The sequence below is a fragment of the Pistacia vera genome, unplaced genomic scaffold (assembly GCF_008641045.1).
Source record: "Pistacia vera cultivar Batoury unplaced genomic scaffold, PisVer_v2 Contig609, whole genome shotgun sequence".
In the NCBI taxonomy this organism is placed as follows: Eukaryota; Viridiplantae; Streptophyta; class Magnoliopsida; order Sapindales; family Anacardiaceae; genus Pistacia; species Pistacia vera.
In genome coordinates this window covers 492,020-504,870 of record NW_022196456.1, presented here as the reverse complement: position 1 = coordinate 504,870, position 12,851 = coordinate 492,020, and the positions used below count along the sequence as shown (strand labels likewise).

Sequence of the window (12,851 nt, the reverse complement as noted above, 5' to 3'; positions counted from 1 at the left end):
TCAACCACTTCCCCATCTTCCAAAATTATCCAGCACCCCTTCAGCATCAGCATCAGCAACAGTAGCAGCAACCTCTTCGTCTTCTTCTATAGCATTCCTTCCAACATTATCCAACTTTGGCCTTGGCAACAAAACATACATAACGTAATTTAATGCACCACAACCCAATTATCAATAGCTTGACGTCTAATAGCACCAACTAATCCAATTCAAGACAACCCAATTATCCATATAAGAAATGCAATTCACATAAACTACAAAACTCTCAGTCCAACTTTCTTACCCGTTGATAACAACATCAACAATGACTTGGGTTAGGTTCTGGTCAGTCAAAAGGTTGACAATTTCCATGGCATGCTTCACAATCCTAACAGTCATCAGCAGAATTTGTATTAATAATGAAAACAACATTATAATGAAAACAACATTAGACTTGGCCGACAACACCAGCCAATGACCCAATGATCCATGCCCACAACATCACCAACAAACACAAAATAAAAGAAGTGCTACATCAAGAATTGGTACAGATTAGTGATCACAAGCATACCTTCCGTAGTAACTAAGGGATCTATATGCCCGTGGAAGCACTCAAAGCCAAGCACTCCTGAAAGTTACTCATTGTATCGTCGTTCAAGCTATCCATTGGAGTGGTGGTCATGTCGAACTCAATAAATTTTAGTGCATATGCCTCGTAATCAACACTACAATAGGACGAAAACATTAGTATTAGAATCAGCTTATAGAACAATTGAATTATGCAAGTTTTATACAAAATTTACCTCGCGTCATTTGCCGGGATGGGAGCGCGCTTGTGTGGCCACTTTCCCGTTAATAGTTCATTATCCAAGTGTCGAAACATCCTATTGTCTTGCAACAGCTACGAGAACAATGTACACAGCCACTGCATCTCTGTGTCTAACTGCCTCTCCTAACAAATATTCAGGTTTCAATCAAGGATTTGTAGCAAGCCCTCCTCTAGTAGCCAAACGACGGTTATCCAATTCATATCCTTGATTTTCATAATGTAGTATACTCTTTTCATGTTTGCCTAATTGTTGCCATATTTGGGCCTTTCCCCCCGTACATACTGCATCATCCTCTCATCAAAACGAAAATCAGCAAGGACACTGTCAAACTCCTTTGCAGCCATTCTTTTCTGCTTGCCCCCCCTTGTTGCACCTTCACCATTGGCCTTTTTCATTAACATCTCATATTTACTTACTAGGTTTTGGCCAAAGGACACATCTGTGATGGCATACTGCAGATACAAAATATCACCATTAGTGCTATGTCGCAACCTTATAAGTGTCAATACCTCATCAATATGATGTATCAAATCGAAACAACATGATAAATATCTATTCAAACATCATAAAACTATTTTTTCTTAAACAATCTTTTTTCTTTTTTTAACATATCGCTTAAGTGATCTGTTAAAACAAAACAAATTGTTTAAGCGACCTCCTAAAAAAAAAAAAAATAGATCGCTTAAACGATTCAGTATACAATACATCATGGAACACATAAGTAAAAATACAGGAAAATAACTCACTGAGTCGTCGAGCCATGTAATAACTTCTTTCTTAACTAGTATACTAGGAAATTATACTATGAAAAACATATGTACATATCATATGAAAAATAATGGGCCCAAATTTTTTTCTTTATTTAACATATAGTTCCTATAAAATATTATTCTGTACATAGCAAAATAAAATATACAAGAACTTTGATAATGGTGAATAGTAATGCCATGTCTCTCCGCTTCTCGACGTCCATCCGACTGTTTCTCACCTATTTCCTGTAAAATAAGGAGAAACAACGGGGTGAGCACTAATGGCTCAATAAGTAAATCCTTTACTCTGACATCCCCACAACTTACTCGTGAGTTCTTTCTTTACTCTATTCTTTTTCTTCTTCATTCTCACTTGTTCTCTCTTTTTTTTTTTATTGTTTTTACTTCTCACAGTTCTTCCATTCTAACTTTCTTTGTTCTTTCTTTCTATTTCTCTCTATTCTTTTTTATTCTCACCATTCTTTCTTTCTTATTCTCACTAACCATGATGGAAATCATGGTAACATGCATGGATGAGATGCACATGCGGTAATTCAAAGAAATGCATTTTTTTTTCTTCTGTTCTTTTTCTTTTTCTTATTCTGTTTCTTTTCTTTCTTGCTCTCTCTTTTCTTTTATTTCTTTTCTTTTCTTGCTTGCTCATGCTTTCTCATTCTTATTCTTCTTCTTTCCCATTCTTTATTATTCTTTGCCGATCGGACTCGATTGATGCATGATTCGGAACCCTGGCCGTGTGAGTGAGTACAGTCCTCATCTACATACACTCTTGTGGACTGTACAAATCTTTCTTCTTCTTAGGCCACTCAATTAAGGTGGCGTACATGTAGGAACTTCTTCTTGGTACAACCCTCATCCACATACACTCTTACGGGCTGTACAAATTCTTCTTCTTCTTAGGCCGTTCACTTAAGGCGGTGTGTATGTGGGAATTTCTTCTTCTTGTCACCCGCGGGTTCTTCATCGCAATAACCTGTTCTTTTTTCTTCTTTAGCACTTTTCTTTCTTTCTTTCTCTTTATTCTTAAAATTCTTTATTCTTTCTTTAAAGTCTTATACATATGCAAATATATGCATGTGGATGGCTCATGCTTATAATTCTTTCTAAGTGCAAACAAGTAATGCAAATATGTAATGTTGCACAAAGTAAGGTTATCTCTACTCATACATGCACTTCTCTTAGGCATTTCATCAAACAACATGCATGCATACCCAAATACTATCTTTAGTAAATTTCTACTTCTTTCTTCAACCATCCATTCTTGGAGTAAAACTCCTCTATAATAAAGTTAAACCTTGTCAGGAAACACACTTCAAATATTCTACTCAAATTCTTTCTAAATTCAACCAAACTACACTTGGTCACCATAATATCAACTCCACTTCTCATGGCTTAAATCAACTCATAAAAAGCCATCTACTCATCAAAACATCATTCTCAATAATCAATCTCAAAATTATAAGCATATACATGCATATAAAATCTCTACACAAATTGATTACTTGAAGCTTAGCTTGGGTTGGATTTACTTACCATGTGCTTGAGTAAGTCCACAAGAATCCCTCTATCTTTGGTAGACTTGTTCTTTCTCTCAAACCCTAAGCATAAACTTTATAACAATTCAACACTTACACAAATCAATCTCATATTTATAACAAGAATCCTTACATTTTGATGCTTAGGATCAAATCTCTATCAAAATCCAACAAAAAGACCTTAAATCTTCCTTGGGAATTTGATGAAAAGATGAGAGAAATGGAGAGTGGAAGTGGTCTATGGGGTGTAAAGAATGGGAGGGTTTGTAAAAATAAACCCTTACTATCTCATATAAATACACATTCTTTCCCATTTTGCCCTTACACTTTCTTGAAAATTCCATCTTTGTACTTTAATTCTTTACAAATACACCCCCACTTCCAATGCATTCTCTATGAAATTTTTTACTTTTCACTCCCCACTTTTCCTGCTAATTAGGTGTAGAATGGTCACTTTATCCCTATGGAAAAATACTCTAGAAACTTCCCAAGAAATTCAGCCAGCTCTTCGCCCCAATGAAAAATTACAGAGCGTACGTTGCCGCGACTAGGCTTATTCTTCGCCCCGGTGAAGTCTATTATTCTCTAATTTCGCCAATCCTTCACCAAATTCAGGGCAACCAAGCATTATTCACAATATACAAACTTAACCAAGGACAAACGAACAACATTAAGGGCCAATAAGCATATATAAATGACATACCTCAAAGTGGGCGTTACAAGCCATATTCCCATTGTCAACATCTTTTTAAACCACTCCTAGGGATAATCCCCGGTCTTGCACTTCACACAACCATCACTTCCTTTCTCATTGTAATAGGCATAGAATAGTTTTTTCTTTTCCTTATCTATTGACTTGTACAAATCAACCTTTAACTCCTCTATTTTCACTTTCCCACTTCCTCTTCACCCTCCTTCCTTTTCACTATCCCACTTCCTCCGCCTTCCTCCTCACCCTCTTCCATTCTCACTTCCCCACCTCCTCTGCCTTCCTCCTTACCCTTTGCCATTTTCACTTCTCCACTTTCATGGACTTCCTCATTTTTTTCTTCGTTCTCTTCTTCTTTCCATACGTTACTGCCATGTAAGGAGATATTACGTGCTTACTCTTTCGGCTCTCTCTTCTATGTTGAGGTTGCACTTCAACCACTTTTAATACCCTATCAACTTTCTCCTCCACCCTTTTCATCAAGTATTCTATCTTCTCAAACCTCTCATAAACAACGGTTATAAAACTATCAAAGAGACTGTTTACGAGGTCAACCACCTTATTCTCCTGACGCCTCAGGAAATCGGTACTTGCTGCACCAGTTTGTCAATTGGGTAGAGGCGTACGAACCTCTTTTTCCTCTCCTTCTTGCTGATTGAAGCTTCATCCTCCTCGGCCTCAAACACATACTCAAGTAGTGGCCTTGTAGCTGCATTCAAATGCATGACCCCCCTTCTAGGTCCTGCATTAGGCGGTCTATCCCCTCATCTGTTACATTGTCCAGTGGCACGAATGATGTAACATACTCCGCTCCTAATTCACCCTTGGTAGGGGTGAGGAAGGGATGGATGACTCCCTGCAATAAGAAAAAAATCAATCAAATTTAAGTCACATTTAAAAACAAGTACATATTCAAAAGATTAATCATTTAATCTTACTTGAGCCGTTTGAATTTCCATTTTTATTTTGTCATAGTCCTAATGGGCACACACTTCTTGATGTGCCACTCAACATCCTAGGAAATTGCGGTGGCTCATCCAAAGTCTCCTTGCCCCCTCCCCCCCTCCAGGACAAGGACGACCTCATACATCCAAGCCAACATTTAAAAAAAATAGTACATATCATAATTAAAACACATATAATACAAAAAATATAACAAAAAACTATTAATATTTACCTGCATTACCTATGGGAAGCCAAACAAATTGTAAGTGCTCGGTCTCTCATTCTCGACATATTGGCGGTGCTTTATCTCCGTGTCTTTTCTGCACAGAGACTCAATGGTTAGCTAAAATGATAACCTTCTCCACGAATAAGCATTAAAGAACTCTTGGTTGCTTGCAAACCACACCCAATCCATATTAATGGCTTTTGTTGAGTCACAAGCCATTAGGATGAAATGCAAGAACCATACGAGACACATCTTAAACTTCTCTGAAGAGGTATACCCATCTTTTCCTAACCTCTCATCTAAATCACGTATCGTAAAACCTTTCTAACAAAGTTTTCAACTGCCATACTCTTCTTTGTTCTCTCTTCCTCTTCCGCTTATGGAAATGCCCCACATCTTAGGCCTATCATCAAGGAAAATTCTATCATCCCAAAACGTAGTGGCTTCCCATCCACCATGAGCCACATTTTTTTTTTTTTTTTTTTTTTTTTTTTTTTAACTGAGTGCAGCAACATACAATGTGTTGCCTGTCCCCAGAACGCCTTATTCAATTGTCTTTTATGTCCACAAAATGACCAAAACAACTATCTTTGAATTGGTCCATACCTTTCTTTTGTTCACCTAAAATCTCCTTTATTCTCATAAACACTTGCCAACTCAACCTAATCATCACCCTTATGGGGAAGTATGGTATCCTATCGATTACAACCTCCAACACATAGTCTTTATAATTTATGCTTCGGAAACACTGCACAATGAATATAAACTAAACATTAGTAAAAAAAGAAACCAAAACAACCAATAGGCTGTCAATCTGGGGGATATAGGCTTTGAAGGCATCCGGGAGTGGGTATTTTTAGCTTTGAGAGGACCAGGGAAGCCAATGCAGGCCCTACAGAGGCTATTGTGGCAAGTTTGATGGCTAGAGATGGTTGGAGATGGCAGGAAGGGCTGGAATTTTATTTTGGGGAGGGGGCGGCTGGGAGCGGCCCTACATATTGTAAGGCTAGTCACGCACAAAGCCCCTTATTCCACCCCCTCCTGCCATCCCTAGCTCTCCAACCTCCCACAAACAACCTCCTTACCGCTTCCCTCGCCTTCCCCCATCCTCTGGAACCCAAACAAAGGCACTCCCCCGATGCTCGCCAATTGCTCGACAAAATGCCACAACCACTGTAACAATCAAAACCAACTAAATATCCCCCAAATTTGTACCAACAAATAGTTTTTTCATCAAATGGTGAGAAATGTACCTTTTCTTCATCTTCTTCCTCTCCTCGCCTGAATTTGCGCTAACGTCCTCCTCTCCAAAACCATTTTCGGATTTTGCTGACTGTTCTTGTGTCGTTGTCATGTCCTCTGTCGTTGGACCACCTTCACTCATCAGAAGATCCACCGAAGCGCCTTCTTTGACAATCTTTGGATAGCCACCGCCGTCAGACTCTAAAATTTGGAGTGGGGTTGGGTTTTCCTCCGATTTGTTAATGTTAGCCATGGATTTTTGTGTAACTAATAAGGAAACGAAGATTAAACAGCAAATATTTGTCAGAAATCGGGAACTTAAATCACTGAAAATCGCAAAGATAGGGAGTTTTCATCGGTCGCTTTTCTTAGGTGGCCTCCTTCGATTAATAGATTTTGAATTGAGGTTTCGTCTTTTAATTTTCAAAATTTAAACGAATTTCAACTAATTAGACTATTAGTCATATACATTGCAATCATTTTACTCTAGCCTCTTTTGCATGTTTAGTTACACTTAAAGTGTGCCAGTCAGATTTTTAGAACAAAAAAAAAAAAAAAAAAAAAAAATCAAAAACCTTTTCAAGGTTATTTTCTTGAAACTTGAGAAGGCATTTCAGTTAAGTTTCCTCGTATAACACAAACGAACCCTTTTTCATTCTCACTCACAGCCGCCTCATTTACTCGTTTCTTTCACTCAGGTGGCTGATTGATTTGAGCTGCTAAGATTCATTAGATACTGATACTCATGTCTCTACTCGAGTTATGGGAACTTTTGGTAACATTTTGTTTCATTTGTAATAACTACTTGCTAGCATTCACCAAATAAATTACTTATATTGTCTTGAACCAATCCTCTCTGTCACCTCTCACGAACATCACAAAATGCAGTTACTTGCTCCGGGTAGCTGCATCTGGGAAGCTCACTGAAAATCAGTTTCTCTTTGGGGTTCTGCTACTGGAGTTGATTATGGGCTTCGGCCTTTCAGAAATCCTTCCTTTGAGATGATAGCATGGTTGACTGGGTATGTATTCTTAAATGAGCTCCAGTTGTTTAACAGGACTAAATCTATTTTGTGCAGGTCCTCTAGGAAATTCGTGGTCATAGATAGTGGAGAAATATTAAGGGGACAAGTCACTTATAAAACTTGGAAAATAATTAATAGTTGTGGCAGTGTTTTATGCTGTTCATTACAGGATTTTGCTGATTCATTACTTTCAGGTCCATGATCAGTGGATAAATTTAGGTATGGCCTGTTAAGGCAAAATAGTATGAACTTTTGCAGAAAGAGATTGAGTTTCCAACTGCATGTAACTCTGATAAGCACATGCAATTTTCACTCTAGATAAAACCTTTGATGTCTTCTATGCATTGGAGCCTTGATAATTATTTGTAGATGCTGTATTTCTATATGTACTAGGATAAAATCTTGTACAAACAATGAAGTGAACCTTTTCTACATATCCATGGAACTGGGGGCTTTTGTCTCTAGTTGTAAAAGTTATTCAGGAAAAATTACTGAAACCATTATGATTTTAGGCAAAACCTTTGTCGCTCAAGCTTTGGAAGAGGGCAACTTTGGGCCTCTTGTTGACCAAAGTTGAAGGAGTATGACTCCACTGAATGGCTCGAATGGTTGCTTGTGCTGCTGCTTCTGTACGTCATTCAGCAAGGCGTCGTCCACGAATGAGCCAGGTACTTTCACAAACTGCTTTAGCTCTAATTAAATAAGTTTCTCAAGTTCTCTCAGTATAATCAAGTTATTTTTCATTTGTTACAAGTAACCAATTCTTTCAGTCTCAATCTATTTCAAAGTGGCAAGTTAACAAAATAATCAATATTTGATTCCAATGACCAGTAGTTTGACAAATTGATTTCATTAAAACAAAACTGATTTTGGAATTGATCGGAATATTGAACCCTATGCTGTCCTGTGACCCCTTTGCAACTCCCATAGAGCAGATAGTTCGAGCATTGGAAGGAAATATGCCTTTGGAAGATCTGAATGACGGAATCACACGGGACACAGCTCTGTATATGGTTCATATGGAAGCTTAGAATATAACTCAATTAAATACAGGAGGACAGAAGAAATCCAGGAAGGCGCACACTAGAAATATAGACCTGGGTAGATGAATCAGTGGCAGACGAGCGATGACGGTCCAAACCAATCTGTTCAAGTACTGAAGGCCAGCAAACTACCCAAGAGATGAACCGCAGAAAGCAGAGAAAAGCACCAAGTTTGCTAATCAAGCTCTTGACGGCTCTTAGCTTGGTAAATTCATTTTTACTGGTCCCCTCCCATTTGCATTGTTTGCGACATTTAATCCCACATATGAGAAAGTCTGAACCAATAACAAAATTGAGACATGTCTTCCATTGATTGGTGCAGGCATAAAATGGAAAAGGAAGAAAATATCAGGTTGGACAAGAGAACACCACTTTTTCACACGATATAAAGTTTTTTACCCGAACAACTCGCTGAAATTGAATAGCTCAAACGATTCGATAGGGAAAATTCATTGTCTTGATTCGCAAATCCCAATTGACGCAGGCAGTGTGGCATTTTGCGCTCTGAAATGAATAGTTGGAGAATGGGGAAAAGGCATTTTAAGTAGATAATGCTATATTATTTGTATGAATAGAATGTAAAACTGGATTAGTTCCGTGATGAGCAATATATAAATGTGATAGAGATGATTATCTTCAGACAAATTAATGTTGTAATGTATTACATTACATATGTAATTGTTTATGTATTATTGAAAAAAAAACAAAAAAAAAAAAAGCTAGTTTATCGAGGGATGCAATGATTTATTATATATCAATACATCATTTTAAATTTACATGTATGATATGTGAATATAAAATTATAAAAATACTTACATATAAATTATAATATTATTTAAAGTTAATTTAATTTTATAAAATAATATCTCTTAATCTTAATAACTAATACTTTTGATCAATGTTTTAAAACTTGGCTTAGCTTGGCCGGTTTATGAGAATCGGAAGCTTGATGGGTTGGATTTACTTTTTTCCATTTATCCAAAACCCTAGAATTCGATGATGATCAACGAACAATTAAGGCGGGATGTTGGGGCTTTTGAAGAGAGAGTGTCGGTGAGGCAATGGTGGGACGAAGTTGATTTTCGGTGAGTAAATCGACTAGAAATCAACAAAATTGGCAGGAAGAGGGGAAGTAATTTTGGGGTAGGTTGTCGACGCTGGCTTCGGTGAGATCTAGCTGGAATGCCGATGTCGGCGTCGGTGAGATCTGGTCTGAATCACCACTATTTCAACAAATCTTGGGTATATTTTAAGGGGAATGGACTCAGGGACGATTGGAGTTCCATTTGGGGTGTTTTCTACAACCAACATGTCGACTGATTTATTTGGGGTGTATTTACTAAATTTCAAACCTAATGGACTTCAGTATTTTTAAGGGTGTATTGCAATTTAAATTTTTTTGTCATCAGGTTTGACTGCCGATCAAACCGATAAACTGTGTCAACCGAGGCCAACTTTACCGAGTTCCCTCGGTTGAGTTTTAAACCACTCCTTTTGATTTGACTTTTTTCTTTCCATTCCTTACATCTTTATTTTATTTTTTCTAAAGTTTAAATAAAAAGATTATTTTTCCTCTCCTTAGAAAATGTTATAATAAGTTTATTTATCATGTGGAGATATCAAATAGGTTCAATTTATCATCTCCTTACTGATAGAGATATTTTTACTTGAACCTTACCACACACAACAAACATCAATCCTAAGGCATAGACTATATTATGGTCATTTTGAAGATGTAGAATTTTCATTTTGTCATATAGGAAGATGTCCTATAAATGGCTGCATTTGATTGGTGTTGAGTTAGATCTTAACTCTAATATATCAATTATTTATTTTGTTTTCTTGCATTATAGGTACTTGACTATTATAGACATGAGACAAGTTGTTTTAGATGTTTAATATTTGGTAAGTGGGTGGAAGAAGAAAGTTGCTGGAAGTGGATTGGGAAGAGCAAACAAGTTAAAGCAATTGTGTGAGTACAGAAGTTAGTTTTGATGGTTGATTGATGAATCATTAGAAGATGTGGGTTGAGTTACTCCGTAGTGTTATGTTATGAAGTATGTTTTAAGCAGAGTTCTTGCAAATTTTAAGGTACCCCTGTTGTGTTAATGTCTGATGAAAATGTGAAGTTATATAGCTTGATGTGGTCGATGATGGTTCAAGGCCCATTTTAACGATTTCAGTTGTGGATAAAAACTTGGAAGTTGGTTTAAGAGTAGGCGGTGATTTGGGTGGGGAGAATGTTGGTTTTAATTTTAACTGCGAGGGTATTGATTTGTTGTTGAAAAATCAAGAGTTGGCGGTAATTTGGATGGTGAGGAGGACATTGTAGATGAGGTTGGTCATGTGGGGCAGAATGAAAATATGGATAAGGAGGACCCGACATGTTCTTGTAGATGTAGAGATTCCTAAATATAGATTATGTAGAAAGTGTAGTTTGTGAGGAAGAGAACACTATGGTCTTTTATGTAGGTTCAGAGGCGGCAACTGGGGTACTAGTGAATCACTTTATGTTTTCTGATGGATCGGACTTGCGCCTAGGGTATTTATTTGACAACAAGAAGGAAGTGGGGAGGGAGTGGTGGAAGCTAAAACTTGTTGCGTGAGAGGTAATTTGAGTTCATCATCAAAAAGTCTAATTCATCTGTGGACGGTTTCATATCTTGCCGAAGTGGCAAGTGGCAGGTTTATTGTTGAAGGTTGGTGAAGTCCAGAAATTATTGTTAGCACGTATACCCATGAGCACACATGTGGGTGGGGACATATTAAGAGCAAGCACACACATACATGTATGGACAATTTGTCAAAAGTCAGTTTGTTGAAAGGAAACGTCCATCTCCTAAGGACATTCAGAGACTTGTGTACATAGAGTTGGGATGCGATGTTAGTTATAGAAATATTGGAAAGGGAGACAACATGCACAAGATTTTTTGAGGAACACGCTAGAGCCGGGTACGTAGTATTAGAAGCGTACCATTAATGCTTGAGTTGACAAACCAATGCAAGACGACTTTGAAGTGGGACATGAATATGAGGTTTAAATATTTTTTGTTACTTATGGTGCTGCTATAAGGGGTTTTATAAACATGAAAAAGGTGTTAGTGTTGATGGTGCTTTTGATTGGAAATTATGGAGGTACATTATTGGTGACCATTACACAGGACTGCGAGAATCACACATATCCCCTTGCACGGTGTGTGGTTGACTTGAGAACGACAAGTTGTGGACTTGGTTTTTAAGCAATTACTTACGATAGTGCCTGATAGTGATGAGTGTGCATAATATCCGATAGGCACAACTCTATAAAGAAAGGGATTGCCATATTTACCCTTAAGCACATCACAGATTCAGGCACTTGGCGAGAACATAAAACAAAAGTTTAAGTGGTTGCTCCTTTAGACATACTACGTCGCAGCAAAAGCTAACGGTTGATGAGTCGAGGAGCACTTTTGACAAATCCAAATCAAGGATGATAGGTGTTAAGTATTTAAGCATGATGTTGGTTTCGAGCGAAGAGTAGAGCTTACTTTCTTGGAAGAAGGTCGATGTCATGACCTCGAACATAGCCAAGTCCTAAATTCGAAGTTGTTAATAGAAAGAGAGATTCCAATTGTTTCCCTTTTTTATGCAATCCAGAGGACATTGTCATGGTGGTTCCATGAGCGTCATACGGAGTCAAATAATTTACCAAATCCTTGTTTTATTAGCTAAAAAATTATTGCAAGAATGTATGGAACTGTCAAATGTACTATTTGCTATCCTCTCAATGCTCAAGAGTTCTCCAGCACGACTATGGTTTGGATGCTCTAGTTAACCTTCTTAGTAAACTTGCGCGTAAAGTGTTGACATTCAACGTTTACCTTACCTCATGCATAGCAGCACCGAAACACCAACACAAGCCAGATTTTGGTTCAAAAATTTACATGGAACTTTGCTCCCCTCTCTATATGGCAAACCACTACATGTTGGCTTATTAGAAACGATATATCAGTTCCTCCAGAAGAGTAGTGGGTGGAGCCGCCAGAGTTGGTTGACATTATCATTCATTCGCCATTCAAGAAGACAGAAAATGGAGAAAAAGAGTTAAGCATGTTTCATCTACCATGAGGTTCCTAGAGTGAATAAGTGCTTAATCTGTAGCAACCTGGCCACAAGAAAAGCAATTGCCAGAATCGATCACATACAGATCAAGAAAATTAGATTCGAATCAATTAGAAGAACAAGCAAGCAACCTGCCGTTAGATCGCTTAAGCGATTAGCTGTTATCTACATATCTAATAGCAAATCACTTAAGCGGCCAAAGATTGCTTAAGCGGCCAAAGATTGCTTAAGCGATCTGCTGCAGATCAGATCTGGTGAACACCAGATTGCTAAGCTACAGAAATATGTTAAGTGATTTGTTGCTCATCAAATCTGGTGAACAGTAGATTGCTTAAGCGATCTGATGAATTATTATTTTCTCTTGGCTGTATGCCAATCTTTTGTAGTTCATTAAATTGGTTTTATGTATTGTATTTCCAGCTTGCCATCAGAAGAATGATGAAAACGAC

The 12,851-nt window shown here is 37.6% G+C and overlaps 1 protein-coding gene across 1 annotated transcript; it reads right to left on the bottom strand.

Moving 5' to 3' along the window:
- On the bottom strand, positions 1 to 4,121 carry LOC116110633. The gene is made up of 4 exons (XM_031396852.1): positions 4,011 to 4,121; positions 1,092 to 1,261; positions 284 to 367; positions 1 to 121 (listed from the first exon to the last, which is right to left on the bottom strand). Exons 1-4 carry the CDS (start codon positions 4,119 to 4,121, stop codon positions 1 to 3), a joined length of 486 nt encoding a protein of 161 aa, XP_031252712.1.
- Between the last annotated feature and the right edge of the window lie 8,730 nt (positions 4,122 to 12,851).